The 19,890-nt window shown below is 44.3% G+C and overlaps 1 protein-coding gene across 2 annotated transcripts in view; it reads left to right on the top strand.

The window, feature by feature from the left end:
• The window catches only part of CAMSAP3 (calmodulin regulated spectrin associated protein family member 3), a 43,816-nt gene that overhangs the window by 20,632 nt on the left and 3,294 nt on the right, over positions 1 to 19,890 (top strand). For both annotated transcript variants that reach the window (XM_063292542.1, XM_063292543.1), the window contains exons 3-16: positions 2,145 to 2,279; positions 2,873 to 2,971; positions 6,387 to 6,525; positions 6,628 to 6,767; positions 7,453 to 7,546; positions 10,065 to 10,113; positions 11,726 to 11,802; positions 12,563 to 12,635; positions 14,043 to 15,759; positions 16,648 to 16,784; positions 17,744 to 17,970; positions 19,029 to 19,125; positions 19,278 to 19,396; positions 19,651 to 19,769. In XM_063292542.1, the coding sequence (XP_063148612.1) occupies positions 2,145 to 2,279; positions 2,873 to 2,971; positions 6,387 to 6,525; positions 6,628 to 6,767; positions 7,453 to 7,546; positions 10,065 to 10,113; positions 11,726 to 11,802; positions 12,563 to 12,635; positions 14,043 to 15,759; positions 16,648 to 16,784; positions 17,744 to 17,970; positions 19,029 to 19,125; positions 19,278 to 19,396; positions 19,651 to 19,769 (3,222 nt within the window). The remainder of the gene's footprint in view (positions 1 to 2,144; positions 2,280 to 2,872; positions 2,972 to 6,386; positions 6,526 to 6,627; positions 6,768 to 7,452; positions 7,547 to 10,064; positions 10,114 to 11,725; positions 11,803 to 12,562; positions 12,636 to 14,042; positions 15,760 to 16,647; positions 16,785 to 17,743; positions 17,971 to 19,028; positions 19,126 to 19,277; positions 19,397 to 19,650; positions 19,770 to 19,890) is intronic.

The following is a 19,890-nucleotide window of genomic DNA, read 5'->3' as shown; positions in this document are numbered from 1 at the left end:
TCTATCTATCTATCTATCTATCTATCTATCTATCTATCTATCTATCAAATTTTGGTACCACCCATCTCCAAAAGAGGGACTCTGGGCGGCATATGTAAATATATAAATATGGATTGACTTCCCCATTTGCTTACTCAGATGCACCATGATCAGGAGAATAAGATAGTAAAATGCTTCCCACTTTTAAAACTGTCCTTATTCCCTATTTTTAGAGAACTTTTCTTGGAAAATAAGATTTGTGGAGAGAAGAGTCCAGCCTAGTCTTTCCCTATTTGCAGGAAGCTTTTTTTTGGTGGGAAGCAGTAGGTTTGGTATGAGAACGAAGAGCTTTGTCGTCTGATTCTGTTGCTAGATTAAGCTGATCTACTGTGTGAACATGGGGTGCACCTGGTCCCTGCTATTTTGGTCTTGTTATATCGCAGCTGGTAGAAAATTCTCCAGTGGTGCTAGATGCCTACATGTGGGTGTAGGTTGGTTCTCTGCCTCTCTTTAAGTAAATGCAGTTTATCGAATCTCTAGCTTTCCATTTAAAGTCAACAATGAAGGGTGACTGAGAAATTAGCTCAGTTCAATTTTTAATTTAAGCTTACCTGATTTGCACTTTCTGAACCTCTGTGTGAATTGGAAATGTAATAATAGTTGATAATTGCCTTGTTTTAAATTCCACAGTACAGTTCAAATTTAAAATTCATGCAAATCTTCATTCACATTTTATAAAAATTGCCAACTGAGGCAGTAATGGGAACAAACATAACTTTGGAAAATTGAAGCTGAGAGAAATTGAACAAGTAGAAGTCGCTGTAACTGATTAAATTCCTTGAGTAAATACTTTACTTGGACAAGCTCCCATCTGTTGATTCTATGCCGCTAGGTCTGCTGGCAGGAAACTATTTTTTCCTCTTCTTCCTTTCCATCGTGTAGATATTGTAGTGGATGTTTTTATGGCAGGACCTACAGCATTTGAGAAATGTTGTACTGGTTGTTCACGGTTAGAGTCACAGTGAATAGGAAATAGAAATCTGGGAATTATCCTGCCAATGATGACCATGCTTTCACTTTTTCCTTTTTACATTACCAGAATGCCTTTGGCAATTGGGTTATTGGTTCCTATGTTTTCCCTGAGGCTTTGAAGAGGTGTTACTTCTGGATCAGCAGTTCTTGGATCTGGTATTTGGCTGAACGCTGTTGAAAAATTTTGCATTCAAGGCTCTGGAGGATTGGCAGGTGGCATACCTAATGGTCTCACTCAGGTTTCTCTTAACAGTATTAAAACCTTAAAACAGCTAATCTAGCTGTGGGCAGAGACTGGATTAAAGTGGAAATTAACTTCAAATGAAACAGAGAGGACTGTGATGTTACCATACTTTTGCCAAGATTTTGGTCCTTTGCAATTTGTGCCTGAGGTGTTAGCTACATCTGAAGTTCCTAAACTGTTTTTATCATCAAACTTCAAAACAGTTTTTGAAGTTACTTATCTCAGAGTTAATTTTTATTTACAGTTGGAAACCTGGATTCAGATAGTTTTGGGTGATTTGCCTAAAGTTAAATTAATACCATGTGACTTTAAGGTGAATATTTCAACATAAGGTTTTTTTTTTCAAGTATTTATATATTTATTTATCAAATTTTTATCACTGCCCATCTCCCCCACCTGTATATTGGGTGTACCAGAGGATGTATGGCAAAGATTGGGTTTTGGCCTTTGTTTCTGAAAGTACAGTACCTTGGAAGAGTGAGAGAGTCCATGTTCTGGATCTGCTCTACACTGATACCGATTTGGTTTAATATTTTTATGTTTGTAAATAGGGTGTTTGGAAAAGAAATACGGGTCAAAGATGTGAATGTTTTGTTGAATTATATTCTGAAAATTTGGAACCTATTGAATGATGAAGAATTTGGAGGCTGTTCCTGCTCCAAATTTCCGTTCAGTTGAGATGTGCAAGATCATGTGGTAATGAGAGATAAGCTTGCTTCTACCTACCCCAGCATTGGTACTGGCCAGGTAGTTCTCCCTTCTGGTGTAATTTCGAAGATAGTGCGAAGTATGTGTGTGAGACTCCCATTTGTGGGTAGGGGTGCCCTTAATGACTACTGTATCTTTCCTGATTCCATTTTTCTCTGTTTTTTCCCTGCTTGACTTGTAGGGGGCACACTTGGCATTAATTGACTCTCTGATGACAGCATTTGCATTGGAAACCACCAGTTCATTAAGTGCTACATTGGGCATTGATCCAGCAGCCGTCTCCTGGGACCAGAAACTCCTGCGCTGGATAGATATGGTACTAAATATTAATTCATTTACATTTTCTCTCTTATCTGCATCCAAGGAGATTATGCATGGGAATATCCCACTTGACGCACACACCAATCCATGCGAGAGAGCCCAGACAGAACCAGTGCGCTTCAGCTAAGTCCAAATTTGAAATCTGCCTCCTTAGCCCAAGTGCATGCTACTGGTGGCATGTGAAATACAATGCTGGGTTAAATGTGGTTGGATTACTTACAACTTCTCCATCTAATCCTGCCTAGATTTGTGAGACTAGAATTATTGTCGCCCTTTCCCCCAGCCAGCCTGGTAGTTGAAGAAGGCTCAGATTGTGAAGTTTGAGGTCAGTAGTGGTAGAACACTGCAGTTCAGCTCAAGGGTAGAGGAAAGGAAAAAACACAATACAAAAATACTCTTTGAATATGTCGTCATGAGAAAGATGATGGAAAAATGTAGATGAAATAAAATAAGGAAAACCCATAAGGGCCCATTTCTTCAGCTTTGGACCAGAAAAAGGAGAAAAGGGGACAAGGAGAGAAGGAAGCTTCAGCTGGCTAGGTGTTTGTGTTGCTTGTTTGCAAATGATTCCTTGTTGCCTCCCTGCAGATAATTCACAAGATACAACAGACTGTGGAACAAGAATCCTCTCAGCATTCTGCTCCTGGAACTGACGGCCAGACCCCAGCTTCCAGTAGTAGTCCCAAGGTGTGGGTGCTTTGCTGCTATGGCTCCCCTCCTGAGAGAAGCAGGGGAGGGGCGGGGAGACTGGTGTTCAGACTCTGGCTTAACACTGGGCTGGCAGCAGTTAGGGGCACTGCTGCGTTCATCAAAAGAGCTTTTCCCACACTGGCTTTGTTATGTTTACAAGCTACCCCTTTCCCTCCCTATTGCCTTAGAGGATAGAGTTTGCTTCCTTCTGCCCCCCTCCACCTCTTGGGAGGGGGTGTCTCTCCCAGCTTGTAAAGCCAAGTTCACTCTGATTGGGCTACCTTCTTGTCTTGCACTGGATGGCCCACCTGACTGCCAGGTGAATGTTGACCATTTATTTTTCCCCAAGCTGTTCAGTGGGGCTGGCTGGCTCTGCTGGGCTGGATTATTGAACAATTGGGAGCAGATGAGGGGCAGTCCTGTTTCCATTCCCAGTGGGCTCAATGTCCCTGTCCCAGCTCAACGGCCTCTTTGGTTGCCTGTGCTGAATATAGCCGAGGTTTGGTATGTGACCGAGCTGTCTTTTTCTGCATCTCTCTCCTCTTCTCCCTCTGGCCTCTCTCCTTCCTCTGCTTCAGTGTCCCACCAGGTGGTACTGGAAACTGGTTCCTGTAAGTGGGTGGCTTTATTTATTATCTCCCTGCTGCCTTGGCTCCTGCGCTGCATGCCAGAGGGACCCAGAGCAAAGGATGCTGGGGGCTTAGGATCCTGGGACAGAGGTGCCTGTGTAGTGCAGTAAGAGCTTCCCTCGGAGAAGGTTTCAGGTGACTTGGTTGGTCTGTTCCGACAGGCACTAAATATCTGCTCCTGAACTGAGAGATGATGAGGGCAGAGGGGATGCCTGTGGTGGGGAGTAAGAGGGTTCCCATGTGAGACTCCAGCTGCTGGGATGCTGGTATATCCCAGCATCCTTTGTTCTCTAACCCTCGCCCTTCCCTTCACAATCTGTACCTGCTTTGGTCTCTCTTAGCTCCCTGTGTCCTCCTCCGGGGGCACTTGAGGGACAGGTTATTCATTGTGTATATAGGTGGATGGGGGTTCAGATGTGCTTTCTTTTTCTGCCTTGATAACGCAGCCTTCTTGGGGTTACAGGCATTGAGTGAGGAGTCTAATGCACCGGCTTCAGAAATCAACAGGAAGCCCACTGGTTATTCGTGGGTAGGGGTCAAGAGACAGCCAGAGCAGGGCAGTTCATGCCTGGAGCTGCCAGTAGGATCCGCATGCTAGTTACCTGGAATGCCTTTGTCCCTTTTCCCCTTTGTGTTGCCTTCTGCCCCCTCTCCCCTTTGCTTGCTGTCCTGCTGTACTTGGTGCAGCTAAGTAAGGGCCAAGAGCAGTGTTTTTCAAACTTGGCAACTTTAAGATATGTGGACTTCAACTCCCAGAATTCCCCAGCCAGCCCACACAGCTTAAAGTCACCAGGTTTTCTCCCAAGGTCTGATAAGATCCAGTGTGTTGGTATTTAGGAGAGGGGGTGATCCAGAAGGCATAGGGGTTCTCAAGATTTCAAGTGCATGCTGGGAAGCATTCCTCCAGTCAGGCTTAAGTTAAGTTCTGGTGCCCCCTGCCCACATCAGGGACTCCGTCCCCCAGCCTTGCAAGGCAGCAACCCTTCCCTTTTTTCTCCCTCCTGGTGGGTGCATTGATCAGGCTCTCTCTTTTCTTTGCTATTGCATTCAGCATGCCATCGCTTTTTGTTTGAAGGAGTCGGGGAATAAGCCTCCTGTGGTAATGTATCCATCGGCGTGCTCACCTGCCCGCCCACCTGCACCACCTTGCCATCCACTTGGGTTGCTGTTCTTGAACTTCCGGCTGTTCCTGCTGCAATGGGTTTACCCTTTTCCCCTTTGCTGCCCAACCTGCTTGGGTTTCTCAAGAGGCAAGCTTTCCCCTGCACCCTCCCACCATTTTTCAGCTGCTTTTGCCTATAGTCAGAGCAACCCACAACTTCCTCTGTCGACTACAGATGTTCGTGGCACTTGAGACCATCCATCTCTCCATAGCTGTTGGGAATTCACCTTACCCTGTGTCCTTGTTGGGGCTGAGGACTATCTAATGATCTTGCATCCCTTTAAGATAGAAGTTCAGTGAACAGGACTTGGGAATCTTGGGAGGCATTTTCATTGTCAATGAAAAGCCTTATTTCTCAAGACTGTTTCTGTATTCGCCCCAGAATTATAAGGTACATCCAAATTTTAGGAAGAGCACCTATAGGTGTTCATTAGCCTAATCCTTGCATACTGTAGCCCCTCCCCCCAAGCATTAGGACCTCTTTTGTCCTCAATAGCCAAGTGAGATGTCTCTATTTTCTCCCCATCTTCTTCCCCAGGCAGATGTCTAGCAAACAGGCTAGAAGAGGGCTTTCCTCTCTGAATTCCTTGTTTCTGCGGGTTATGGAGAGCAGGAAGTTGTTATCCAAAGCTTGCTGGGTCTGGCCAATTTTTTGGTGCTACCCAGCAATTCCTCTTGATCCTCCCTCCAGCTCATTTCAGCAGGAATGGAGGTGTCCCATTTGCCTCCTTTTATTTCTCCTCCTCTTTGCTGGCCTGCTCAGTGTCTGTGTCTGCCTGCCTGTACCCCTCCTTTCTTCCCCTCCTTGCCATGTGCACTCTTGATGTGTGGCCTGCCCTGCTCTGTGTGTGTCTCTGCTGGGAGTGCTGCTTTTGTTGTCTTGTGTGCTGTGTCCTGGGGTTGAGGACAAGTGTGTTTGTAGTGGTAAAAGATAATATGTAATTTTCTAAGGGGGTGGTGATGGTGGAGGAACTGACAGCTGGATCTTCTGCCTTTCCCTCTTCTCCAGTGCGGATCCTATAGCCCACCCTTTCCCAGCTTAGAATCATTCTGGTGGTTAGCATGCTATCTGGGAATTTGGGGAGTTTTAGTGCAATGAAGATGGAGGGCCTCAAATTGTGAAAGGCTGATCTAGCATATGGGACAAAGCCTAGGAACTGGACCTCCCTTGGAATACAGTAAAGTTGGGAAAGGACTCTTGTTCTTTAGGATCATTCAGAAGTATTCCAGAAATGACCTTCCCTTTCCCCCCAGTAATGGCTGTGTCCTCCTTCCTGCTTTCCTTCTCTGTTGCCTTTGGAGGGGTTCCTGCAAAGTTCTTGCTTGCCCATCCCTCCCTGCTTTTATATCCTTGTCTCCCTCCCAGCATGCAGTTTGCTCTTGGCATCCAGAGGAGGGAAGTACTGTATTTGGGGAGTGGCTTGATTTCAGTTCGTCCTTCACCCACTGGGAGCTCTCCCAGATAGTGTTTGTGAGGGCTGCTGCATGGGAAGATTGGACCAGAGGAGCTTTGAGCATTGGTCATGGAGAGGGGTGGGTGTTGTTCCAGCTTCTCTGGCACATGGGGCTAGATTCTACTATCACTGCTTTGAATTCTCCTTGCATTTTTTGTCCTGCTCAGATCCGCTATCGGAAGGATAAGGTGTTGCCCAAGCAGACACCGTGTTTTCCTGCCATCACAGGAATGAAGGACCTGGCCAGCGGAGGGGCCATTGCTGCCACAATCCACTACTATTGCCCCAAGCTCATACGCCTTGAGGGTGAGCCTGTGCTCTGGGTTTGAGTGGAAGGACGGGGAGGCCATTCAGACTCATGGTTACTATGAATGGACCTCACTAACCACCTTGTGCATTTCCTGGTAGATGTGTGCTTGAAGGAGACAATGTCGGTGGCAGACAGCTTATATAACCTACAGCTTATCCAAGGCTTTTCTTCAGATTATTTGGGTGGTTCCTGTTTCCTGTCACTGGAGGACCTGCTCTACATGCCACCTATGCTGAGGGTGAGTCCTGGGACTGGCAGGAGAGCAGCAGAGACCATCTTCAGGCTCTGCTACTCAAGCGGAAGAAGGGTTCAGGAAGCAGTCCATCTAATTGAAGGGAGAAGAGCTCCTTAGAGCAGCGTTTCTCAATCTTGGCTGCTTTAAGCTGTGTGGACTTCAACTCCCAGAATTCCCCAGCCAGCCATGCTGGCTGGGGAATTCTGGGAGTTCAAGTCCACGCAGCTTAATGCGGACAAGGTTGAGAAATGCTGCCCTAGAGTAAATGGCTGCCCTGGCACAGTGGGAAAGACTAGGCCCACATCCAGCAAAGTTCCTCCTGTGGAGCAAATAGGGATTATTGTTTTGCACCAGCGCTCAGCCTGTCTTTCCCTAATAAGTCTTGGCTGATGTCTCAAGCCACATTAATTAAAAGCTGATTGTGCAGAAACAATGAGGCCCTTTTAAGGTGGAGGTTGGAGTGATGCTAGAAGGAAAAAGAGGTTTGGGTGTAAAGATGGAATTGTTACCCTGTTTGCTTGTTGCATTGTGAGAATGGCTGTGCTGGTATAGAGCAGGGACCCCTACGCTTCTTCCCTGCCCAAATTCAAGCCGAGGGGAGAGCAGTTTCAGAACTTGGGGCTTTGAGAGAAAGGAAAATGTTTCCCTCCCCAGAGCGCTTGGCTCACTCACTGCTTTGCTTCCCCAGATCAATGTTGGAGTATTCCTGGCTGAATTGTTTCTGTGCTTTGAGGTACTAAAGCCAGACTTTGTGTGTCCAAAGGACCTGCCAAGAGTTCAAGGTAAGAAGGTAGCATGTGTGGTCTGTTGGTAAAGCACCCCCACTCCTGAGCCCAATAGAAAATACCTTCATATGAGAGTCATTTGTCTCTTCGCAACTACCAAGTCTTTGCTGTCTTGCAACGTAGAAGCTGTATTAAGCAGGACAAGGTGTGCAGTATGAGATAGTAGGCATGCATAACATAGTTAATGTGTCTCTGAATATGAGAAAGTGGATATTGAAGAAAAAAGGTAAAGGCCATTGGAAGATAGAGGAGGATGTGCAAACACCTTCACTTTAACCAGCTTGATTTCCAGTTGCATATTTTCAGACTTCTTGCAACTCTACAACTGATGCTGCTCCTTTGTTTTTTTTAAACAAAATATTCAGGCTCTCAAGGTTTTTGGGGAGGTGGGGGTGGGGAATCAACCTCAGATTTTTTTTAGATAGAAAACAGAACTAAAGAAAAAGAAAAAACTATAAAAGTGTCAATAGAGAGAAAACAGAAACGGAAAGTGACTTCCGACTTTCTCCAATACAGATATAGATAAATTTGAAAATCTAGTCTCTTACCATTAATTAAACTATCATAACATTATTTCTAATAAAACAAACCATTTAATCACTAAAACCCAAAGTCAAAACTTCATTTTTTTCTATTACAAGCAAGTACTCTAGAAGTGGTTACCAAGTAGATATAAATCCAGAAACAGAGTGTTCTCTTATTAAAGCTGTTAATTTAGCCATTTGAGCCAAGTCCATTAGTTTAACAATCCAATCTTCAACCGTAGGTATTTGTGGATCTTTCCATCGTTGTGCATATAACAGTCTTGTAGCTGTGATCATATATAACAGCAACACTCCATGTTGTTTCTCTAATTCCTTTTCCATCAATCCCAGAAGAAACTGTTCTGGGTTTTTTTTTGTATATTTACTTTAAGAATCTTTTGAATAGTAATACATATTTGATCCCAGAACTTTTTAGCCTTCTCACAAGTCCACCAATGATGATAAAAGGTTCCTTCACCCTGTAAACATTTCCAACAGACGTTAGTTACACTGTTAACATTTTTGTCAACTTATCAGGAGTTAAATACCAACGGTACATCGTCTTATAAAAATTTTCTTTCAGGTTATAATTCAGTGTAAATTTCAAACCTTTAGTCCACATATTTTCCCATTGGTCTAGCGTGATATTGTATCCAAAATTCTTAGCCCATTTAATCATACAGTCCTTGACGTGTTCATCCTCCATATTCATCTGTAACATCTTATACATCTTAGTAATAACATGATCATTTATACAAAGATCCATTTCAAACTGAGTTATTTCATTAACAAATTTATAATTCTTTTTATCTACTTTAAAATGTTCTACCAGTTGTACATAGGTGAACCAATGACATATAAAACCTTCCGACTCTTAACATTTCCCTTGTTTTAATTTTTGGTTCACCCTCCTTGAAATTTAACAAATCTTTATATTTTAACCAGCTTATTCCTCCCACATTTTCTCTTCTAACAAATGCTTCTTGAGGTGACAACCATAATGGTACATTTGGAGACAATCTTACCTTACATTTGTTCCAGATTCTAAGTATGGCGCTCATAACAAAATGATTTTTGAAGTCCTTATTAACTTTAACTTTATCATACCATAAATTTCTTTAGTTCTGTTTTCTATCTATTCTATACTTCCTTTTTTGTATCTTAATTGTACTTTGAAAAAAAATAATAAAGTTCTATATACAAAAGATTTTTTTAAAAAATTGGGGTTCTGAACCTGAAAATAATCTGTTAGGTTGTCTTCTTCTAACAGGAAGCCAAAGCATAGCATTAAGTATCCCAAATGTTACATTGAGTAAATAAAGCATGAGAAGTGTGAAGCAAATCAACCAAACCAGAGCTCTTTTGTGTAATTTATTAACTAAAAGAATTAGTATTTTCCTTTGTATCCTTCATATCCATGGGATTATAGAGTATTCTGAGTATCTTTTCTCCAGGAGGTTGCATTGATTGCTTCATCCTTTTTAACATCCAGGGTTCTTCCATTTTTTTTAAAGAACTTGGATAGTGGCAGAAATTTGGATTTTGTACATTACAAACACTTTTGTCCTCTTTTCTCATGAACATAGAATTTTTCTCACTTATTCTGTATACCAGAAGGTGAATTCCCTAACTGGTCAAACAAGAGCATTCTATGGTATATAGCGAATGTGTACGGGGTGTACATGCACACCCCCATGGCCATAACTTTGCATTTGAAAGCAGTCTGTCACAGCTGATCCTTTTGCCAACTCCACATCCCAGCTAGTGAAGAGGTAGAGCAGCAGCAAAGGCTGCTGGGATCTGGCACAGCTCCATTCTGGAACAATGGCCTCCTTTCTGAGCTGAGATCAGAGCAGGCTTCTTGCCTGCATCTGGGTACAGGTGGCTGATACCGCCTCCCTCTCCTGACCTTCTACTGGCATAGTCGCCAGTTTGAAATCTCTGCTTTTTTCCTTCCCTGCCCTTGCAGTAAAGCTGCTGTTCTATTTCAGATTCCCCTGGGGTGAGTGATGCTTTAACACCAAATAGTGGGAAGACCAGGTGAGTGAGCCCCTGATACTTCCACCTCCATTACCCCTGTGTTATGTGTGTCCTGTCTTCCCTGTGCTGGAAGTGTGGTTACGATTCTGCATATCAGTGAGTGAGGTTGAAGGCTTTCTAAAGGCACAGAGAATGGATTGTACCTCCAGAGTAGATCCTTTCCTGCAAGGCAGTTAATTGTTAATCAAAGGAACTTAACAACAGTCCTGGGGTTCTACCTTGCTGTCCCCTGGTCCTGATTATAAAAAGAAGCCGCCTTACATTGGTGAGGGCTGTTTCAACCACTTCAGGTGACGTTACGCAGAAGGGTAGGGAGCAGGCAAAACTTTGTTTGCGCTTGGTCTAACCCCCAGCCTCCCCCAGTGCAGTGGAGGGGGTTGCTGCTCTATCACCGGTCTGATCCAAAGGCAGTGTTGAGGCTCTGGGAACCATGTTGCAAATGGTGCCCGTGGGTTCCCAAGGTTAAATTTAACATGCTTGAGATTAAGAGGATTAAGTGGTCAAAATCTCATTAGATTTCCAAGTCTTGTAAGATTCTGGCCATTTCATTTTTCTTTATTTTAGTACTGTACCAGGGACTACATACACTACTGGTCCCTGAACCATGTATTGGAACCTTTAATAAAGACGATCCTCCTTTTTTAATATGTTCAAGTCGATAGCCCTTCTGGGCTGTGGATATTTCAGAGCCTGATTTGCCAGTTCAGAAGTGGCAATAATCCAGTGTTCCAAGACTTGACTTTCCTGCTGATACTTTTGTGCTTGCCGACAGGCCTTTTTATATGCTAGGAATCTCTTCAAGCAAACTTGGATCTGGAAGGAGTTATTCCTGCTATTAGGGTGGGGAGAATTCACTGTGTGTATATTGTGTCTTGATGCCTCATGTTTCAAGCTGCTGAAACCTTCCTTTGCTCCAGGGAAAAAACTGAGCCTGGACTGTTCTGAAGTAAGAGTAGAGTGCTACTTGTTCTCACCAGATCTAACTCTTGATCAGGAGAACCTCCTAGATATGCCTGGATTGAGTTGCATGCTTAGAGGAAAGATTCTTGGCGAAAACTGCTGTTCCCAAATTGCTTCAGGCTGATAAAATTTTTTGGGAGGACAGAGAAAACCTGATCTTAGTTAGATCTCTGGCACAGTTCTCCTCCCATTTGCAAGTTATGGGAATGCCTGTAGGCAGCAAATTAAAATAACTTGTTTCTGCAAGTCAGTAAATACACATTCACTTTATGTACCAAGTGAATGAACTGATTGACTCTTTACTTTCTATATACACATGTCATACACACACACACACACATACAGCTGTATAATGATTTTGGGATTGTGTAATTCTTTCTTGAGTTTCATCCCTCCTATTTTCTCACCTCCTCCCATCCCAGGTGTTTAAATACCTTTAAGTATCCAGGTGCCCTCCACAATTTGCTCTTTCTCTGTAGCTATATTTCTGGGCAGGGGACAGACCTATTTTAGGGAGACTTGTTGCTTATTGATGCAAACACTGGTTGATAGTCTTATAACCATCAGGCTATAGTATTTGTCTTCCTGTGCAACAACCTGAGACATTATCCCTGTTTTGATCCAATCTTTGCTTCTTGCTCTTGTTTTGTAGTAGCTCCCCTGTGTTCAGCTTGCGCCACCCACTGCTGCCTGGAGGGCAGGCCCAGTCGCCACTCTGTGGCTCCTTAGGTAAGATTTGGCTCCTTCTGTTCTCATCTTCTCCTTGCAGTGCCAAGTAACTTTCATGTAAGATGTAGAAGAAGAAAAGGAATTCCCTAGTTCTGTGGGAAATATATGGCTAGGCTATGCATATGCAGCTTTTGAAGATCTTTCCAGGATATCTTGATCTTGGCTTCCAGCATTTCCCAATGATCAACGTGGCTTTGAATGCTCAATGCTAGGTAGCCCTCCAGTTATTCTCCAGTGCTAGGTAGCCCTCCAGTGGCTATGCATATTTCAGGGACAGTAGAGCCACAGTGAGCTTGTTGGTCTAGTTGTATGATAGGGATGTGTTCCACCAGGTGTTTTCAGTTATGTAAAGCAATTGTGGCTTACTCCTTTGCACACTTTCCCACTGAGTACAATGACACTTCTAAACCTGCATGCTTAAGATTGTACTGTATATTAACAGCCTTAGATTTTAATGAAAATCTAACCTCAAAAAATAATCATCAAGGAGATTAAAATGATCAAAGATTGGCCACTCTTAGCATAATTGTGAAGGATACTTCTGCTAAAGTAGAATATTGTTGCAATTTCTCCATGTTGTGTGTTTCTCCTTATTTTGATCTAATGTGGAAGTAACTGTCCTCCCAGTAGTAATCCCCCTGAGATGCTTGCCATTCTTTTCAAAGCAGACCTTGAATCCTGCTACTGAATCTCTAAGAAACCATTGTGTGATCATCTTGGAGTTGTGCTTTGTTGTAACTTTCTGTCTTTGTGCACATAGGTTCCCTGCATCATTCTACATCCATGTCCCAAGTAGAGGGCTTTGGTAAAGCATGGAGCAAGAAGCAGCTCAGGTGAGAGGGAGGAGGAGGGATTGTGGATCATGTGGATGATACTCCTGAAAAACTAGGAAGAAGGAACTAAAAGGCTACATGACTAAAATGGACACAGTCATGCAGTTTTCTTAGTATGGAAGTGGTTTGCCATCTTTCCAGTCTAGCTTAAAGTCTTGGCATTCCCTGATGATCTCCCTTCCAAGTACTACGCAGGGGTAGTGCTAAGGACATTCATCTGCTTTGGCTAAAGTTTGAGCCAAAGGGCAAGACATAACTGGATAAGTGGTAGTAGTAGTATATCTGTTTACAATTTTTAAATAGTATTTAAAAATCTGGTACTAGGTTAAGAAAAGCTAATTTGGCTCAGTCACCAATATAGCCTTCTCCAAACTTGTAATTTTAAAAATACTGGAATTCTGACAACACCCAGCATTCTGAGCTAGCATGCCTGTGGTTGTCACAGCACATCTGGAAGTGCTAGTTTAGAGAAGGTGCAGCAAGGCATTTTGCCTGAGATGGGGCAGAAACCAGAAGTAAGTAATATTCAACTAGTAAATACTGAACAAGTTCACAAAGCTAAATAATTTTTGGTTAGGCCATTCAAAAATAGAGGTGGCAGAGGCCATGCTGGCTAAGAATTATGGACATTGAACTCCAAAATGGTTGAAGGACATGAGGTTGAAAAAAGCCAGTCTAGTTAATATGAGTCTAGTTGTTCCCGTTCTAAGTATAATTCTTTTTGTGTTTTATAAGAAACAAAAATGATTTTGACTTTTATTAAGGTGGAAATAATTTAAATGAATAAATTAAAAAAATCAGTATTGGTATATAGATATAGGCACATTTAATTATTAGAATAATGTACATCCTGTTTTCCCATTTACAAAGTAATACTTAGGGTTGTTGTGTATTTCTTCAAACTTGCTACCAATCATCAACAGTTAAACAATTCAGATAATTAAAAGTAAGGCAAAGCAGGATGGCAAATAATTAATGTGAGAAATACAGCCTTCAACTGCTCAATGAAAGCTGAATAAAATATTCTGCATAATTTATTCTGCTTTCTAGTTCTGAGAGTAAACAAAACATTGTATAGGTCACTGAAATATCTACCTGTGACTGACACCAGAGCAGACTATCTCCACCACCTCCTTTCTGTGGCTTTTTAGGTTCATTAAGAACCGTCTTCACACTTCACACTTCCCTGAAGTCCAGGAGCTTTAAAAATACAACCTGGAATTCTTGGGGGGTGGGAGGAAGACTAGACATTTAGGCTAGAGTTGTGTAGGATGTCATAGCTATAGGCTTGGATATAAAATTGTGAAAAGAGAAGCTGTACAGTGCCAGGGTAGAAGCTGATGTTGGACTTCCTCAGTCAGTCCTTTCTGGCCCCTAATATTCTCTCCCTTTTCCTCTCTTTTCTAGCCATCCTTTGTCACAGGCAGTCTCATTCAGCATCCCTTTTGGCCTGGATAGTGACGTGGATATTGTGATGGGGAACCCAGTGGGCATCCTTCGTTCTGTCAGTTCTGACAGCCTGGCACCAACTCTCTATTCCTCTTTGCCTCGCTCCCCCCATCCATGGCCCACTGAGGCTGCTGAGGCCCCCAATGGATTAGTGATGCCGTCACTCCATGGGGCTGGGCACAAAAGTCAAGAGGGACCGACTCTAGAGAATGGTCTAAATGATGGCTACACTGACTTGCCCACCATTGAGGAAGCCCTGCAGATCATCCACAGCAGTGAACGCCTGGTCCCCGAGGGAGCCCCTGATGGTTTTTATTTGCATTCACCAGAGCCTCCTAAAACTTCTGTGCTGGAAAAGCCTCCCATGCCCACAGTTTACCGCTGCCACAATGGGCCTCCCAATGGCGGGGAACCAGTCCAGGAAGGTAGTCTGGATTCTGATGCTGAGGAGCCCTTGAGGCTTGCAGGAGGCCCAGATGATTCCACCTCATGTGTGAGTTCACTGAGTTCACAGCCAGAGAGCACTGCCTCCTCTGCCTCTGGTGTGCGCATGACCAGCTTTGCTGAACGCAAGAAGAAATTGGCAGCTACTGATAGCAAGTCCAGTGGAATCAGCTCTGAGGGCTCAGAGGCTGGTCCGGTGCCATCAGAGGAAAGCCCTGCCCAAAGCCCTGCCCTTAGTTCAGAGATGAGCCAGCTGAGTGCCCGATTGGAGGAGAAGCGTCGGGCCATTGAGGCTCAGAAGAAACGCATAGAAGCTATATTTACCCGCCACCGTCAGCGTTTGGGCAAGAGTGCCTTCCTACAACTACAGAAGGCTCCTGATTCTCAGTCTGAGGATGGTCGACTTGCCCTGGAGGAGCGGCTTGCCCAGCTAGAGGCTGAAGAAGAAGCTGGAAGCCCACGTGCCCGTCTGGATAATAAACAGGTTACCTTCTCTCCTGACATCACCAAAGGGGGACCACTTGATGAGAATCTGGGTGATTACAACCGGGCAGTGGCCAAACTGAACACGGCTTTGAGCTCACTGCAGTTGGACATGCAGCGCCTGAGTGAGCAACAGCAACGCCTCATGCAGGAGAAGAAGCCCAGCGCACAAGCCTGGGTGATCCCAGCCCCAAGGACCAGCCGCGAGGGGGCTCCTCCCCGCTCTTCCCTGGAACTGTCCTCCCCTTCTCCTTCCCCTTCCCGCAAACCTCGCTCCCCTCAGCCCACCCCCAAGAAGTCTCCAGCCCCTGTGCCTCCCAAGAGTCCCAAGCACACCCGGCCGGTGGAGCTGAAGCTGCCACCCCTCACACGAGTCCTGACACCTCCTCACAACGTAGACAACCTTCCACACCTCCGCAAATTCTCCCCAAGCCAGGTCCCTGTGCAGACCCGTTCCTCCATCCATTTTGCCGAGGATGAGGAACTGCCTGTACCGGAGGTGGAGGCCCAGAATAATCTGCGGCCAGTGGCCTCTGTTCCTCCACAAGGAGGCAACGCTCGTGTTTCAGGTGACGGCACCAGCGATGTCTCCTCACCCAGTGATCGACACAGTAGCCTGATTGAAATCCCTCTGTCTAGCTTGAAAGGAGAGGATGATGAGGATGTGGATGGTGATGACTCCCTGGAGGAATCTATTGCTGAGACTTTGGACTCTGAGCCCCGTGCAGGTCTGGGCTTCTTTTTCAAGGTGAGAACTTGACTCTTGGCTACTAAGCATTCTTAGCTGCCTGGCAGAGCTTTCTGCTTTCTGCAGAAGAGCCTCTGAAGGAAGGGGAGGAGGCTGGGTAGGGCTTCTCCTTAGGGACTGGCAGTTCTGAGATGAACCGGGATGAACTGTAGACAAGGGTGCCTTTTTCTTTCTATGCTAGTTGGCTCAATGTAATGGGAGCAGGAGGCATATGAAGTTCTGTCAAGGCAAGCGAGTTCCAAGGTGCCACTTGGCAGGCATAAGTATAGAAGGGAATCGTCTTACATACTTGCAGGTGGGAATAGTCAGGCAAAGGATGTAAACTATGTGTGTGAAGAATGCAAGCAACTCCTGTTTGACAATCTTAGGGCATGAGAATAATGTTTTCAAAGAATTTTTCTGTTCTGCCACCGGCCAGCCTGAATTGCTGTAGCAGCAGCAGCAGCAGCTGCTCTCTAGTAATCAGTGCACATTTCTATGGGCATCTAGAATTCAAACTAGTTTGCTCCTGTATGAACACTGGAGATTAAAGATCCTAGAGTGCAGGTCATGTGTTCTCCAACCTTTGTTGCAACTCAGATCTGTTTACTGGGTTCTCCTATTTGCATGACCAGTTTCAAAGCTTGATGATAAACCTGCAGTCCGTGATGTAAACTGCTGGTAGGAACATGGTCTCATCTGCTGAAGTTTTGAACATGACAAGCAGAACATGAAACTGGCAAGAGTAGCTGGAATATCAACATGCCAGTCCACCAAGGGGAGTGGGAGTGGGTTGCCAGAGTGTCCAACCTGAGGGAGGAGGGGATGAGAGTGGTCTAACGCTCTGGGAAGTCAAAACCGATGCTGCATCCATTAGGGCTACTAAGCTGACATGTTTTCTTCATACAGGATGAGGAAAAGGCCGAGGAGGAAATGGCACAGAAACGTGCCAGTCTCCTAGAAAGACAGCAGCGGCGCAGTGAGGAGGCAAGGCGCAGAAAACAGTGGCAGGAGACAGAGAAGGAACAGAAGAAAGAGGAAGCCAGGTAAGATGGGATGAATCAAGTCATACTGCTGTCTATCCGTGCCACTCTGTGTAGGTGGTGTGGGAGTTGCTTTGCCATAATGGGGTACCACCTGTCATGTGCATGTGACTGTTAGAACCAAGAAAAAAAAGCCAATTTGTACACATCTTTTCTACCCAGCCAATTACAGCAGACTGGGAGAGAGGCATGAAATCGGTCCTGTCCACAACTGTGGCAAGGACTATCATTGGTCTTATTCCGTGGCAGGGTGTCTATTCAGATGTCTGACTAGATGGTTGCTACACCAAGAATTAAACATGGTAGAGTGGGAAAATACACTCTCATTGGGTTATCTAGTTGTTGCAGTCTTCTAAACCTGATTTTTTATTTGATAGAGGTATTCTGTCTGTCCAGACTATTTGCTTCTTAGATATCCTACTTGTCTTTTAGAATAAATATGCATTCGGTACATTGTTCCATGTAGGGCACGGCTGCTATACAATGACATTTCCCTTGAGATGCTATAGTATTCATTGCAGTCATTGTTTTACATTATAAAGCCTTAATTTAATGATTTTATTGACTCAGGGAACCATTTCCAGATTGATACTCGCTAGGGTATTCTGTAGATCTGCCAAGAAACCCTATGTATTGGCAAAGGATCCTGGAGTAAATCCTTGTGTACAGACTCGTCTGTAGGGGGAGTCGGCCAGGTCTCTTCAAGAACTGAGAACGCAACAAATGCTTCATTGCTTTGCATGTCAGGAAGATCTATCTTCTCTCTCTCTCTGTGTTTTATTAAAGAATTAAGGCTTTTTAATTTTTTCTTTAGATTTGCAGATGTAGTTTGAAAACAACTTTTTTTAATATACTGACAATTCTTGCATTAGTACACACCAAGAAAAAATATTTTTGGCCTGAGTTAGGTGGATTTCGAGTGATTCATATCCCCTGTGGAATTCTGACCACATTTTTTCCAGACTTCAAGCAGATGAGCGGGCTCGAATAGAGGAAGAAGTTGTGCCAAGGCGTGGTGACTTCACTCGCCAAGAATACCTGCGGCGTCATCAACTCAAGTTGATGGAAGATCTAGATAAAGTGCTGCGTCAGAAGCCCACAACAGTTCGTGCCCTGAAGAAGGGACGGCCCAAAACAGTCTTCTGTGATGATTCTGCCCTTGCCCGCAGCCCTGTCAAAGGGCTCCTTGGTAAGCGTTATGGCAGGTGGGAGGAAGGGGAAAAACAGTCAAATTCAGGCAAGGCAGGGAAAAGTCTGTAACTAAGGCTGTGGTTTCTCTGGAGAATGGAGACTGAAGGGCTCTCTCGAGTGTGGGGAAGGTAATTTCAAAGGCTGTGATTGTGTTGCTCTGTCTTGATGTTATCATCTGCCTGTGTGCAGTCTCCAGGATGAAGGTTAAGGATTTGGTTGGTAGTTTCTCTTCCTGAGCCAGCTGGGTCAATCTCTAATGTGGCTTTAGAGACTCCCAGACGATTGGTGCTGGTTGATGTTCATGCCAAGACCCTTAGAATAAGTACAGCTCTGGATTTCATTACTTTCACCCAAACTGTTTCCGTTGATCTGGTCCTACTAACCAAATTGGGCACATTTGGGGCTTGTTTTAACTGCAGGATAGATGGCTGCTGGTCTTAGGGGTAGTGGAGGTTAATATAATTTCTAAACATAGGTTGTCAGACAATTTCAACACTTCAACTTTCTGGAAAAATAGTCTGGGGAAAGAGTAGGTTTTTATCATTTTGATAATACTTGGCTCTATTCTCTGTTCTGGAATTGTGTCTTGCTTTTATTGTATCAGCTACAGTGGTGTCTAGTTTGTTTTTGGATGCAGTGCTGGTTATCATTTTAAAATCCTCAGTGACTTAAATCAGGCTGCTTGAGGGATTTCCTGACATGTGAAACTGTGCCATCCTTTAAGATGAGGTTGCATGTACTTTAGGTCTGCATCACTGCAACACACAGAAGTGCTTTATTTTTCTGTAGAGGTGCTAGGAAGCAGTCAGCTGGGCTCTGCTGACAGTGGAAGGTTTTTCTCTTTTAAAGTAGCATTTGGTTCTTTAATTGCTTAATTGTATGCGATTGTTAGTTTTGGCTCACTATCTTTGGAAGCTGCTTCAGTGATTTTTTTTTCAGCAAGAAAAATCAAGGTCTGCTGAACTCTTAAAATAAATGAATGGGCTTCTTTCTTAGCTTCACCTCTGTAAATGAGAGGGTGCTGTGCCAGCTCCTATTGGTATCCATTTTTCCTAGGCTCCAAGCTCAGCAAAGTATATTCCCAGTCAACTCTCTCTCTTTCGACGGTGGCCAATGATCCTTGCAACTCCCTCTTCATCAAGAGAGCTTCTCGGTAAGTGTGCGTTGCTTCTCTGTATCCCTGGCAGGCTGTCCTAGGTGGGTAAGGAGGGTTTAGATCTGGGCCTATATCCAAGGAAATGCATTTGTGTACAAATGATTGCAGTTCTCTTAAATCCAGGGTTAAATTATTTATCTGTTCCCCAGAGCTGCATCACCTTCTGGGCCAATGTCTCCCAGTCGGTTGTTGCCAAATCAGAACCGGGAACGTGACTGGGAAAATGCGTCCACTGCCTCCTCACCAGCTTCCATTCCAGAATATACTGGTAAACCTCTCCTATCTTATTCTGCTGGTCCACAGATCACAGCTTTCCTCTCCTGACATGGCAGAGGGTGGTTGGCTAGACTCCACATTTCCAAGTGTCCCATCTTGAACTGGCCTTGGCTATGCATAAGGCCCTTCCAGCCCCATCTTCTTTCAGTGCAAGGCGTTTATGAATGCCTCTTTTTTGGCCTGCTTTCCTTCAGACTGGGAGAAATATAGCCTACCTTCTGTGCTAATCTCACTGTATTTCTGCAGGACCCAAGCTGTACAAGGAACCCAGTGCCAAGTCCAATAAATACATCATCCATAATGCACTGTCTCACTGCTGCCTCGCTGGCAAGGTCAATGAATCCCAGAAGAACCGTATCTTGGAGGTAAGTCGAGTCATGGTAGATACAAACTATGGAAAAGATACAGTCCTTATCTTTCTTGAAATGAGCATAGCATGCAGTTGTTGGTATCAAAGCTTGAGGGTAAGATTTACCTGAAAAAATG

This window comes from Candoia aspera, chromosome 2 (genome assembly GCF_035149785.1).
Source record: "Candoia aspera isolate rCanAsp1 chromosome 2, rCanAsp1.hap2, whole genome shotgun sequence".
NCBI lineage: Eukaryota > Metazoa > Chordata > Lepidosauria > Squamata > Boidae > Candoia > Candoia aspera.
The sequence above is the reverse complement of the archived record's forward strand: the minus strand, read 5'-3'. Positions and strand labels throughout refer to the sequence as shown.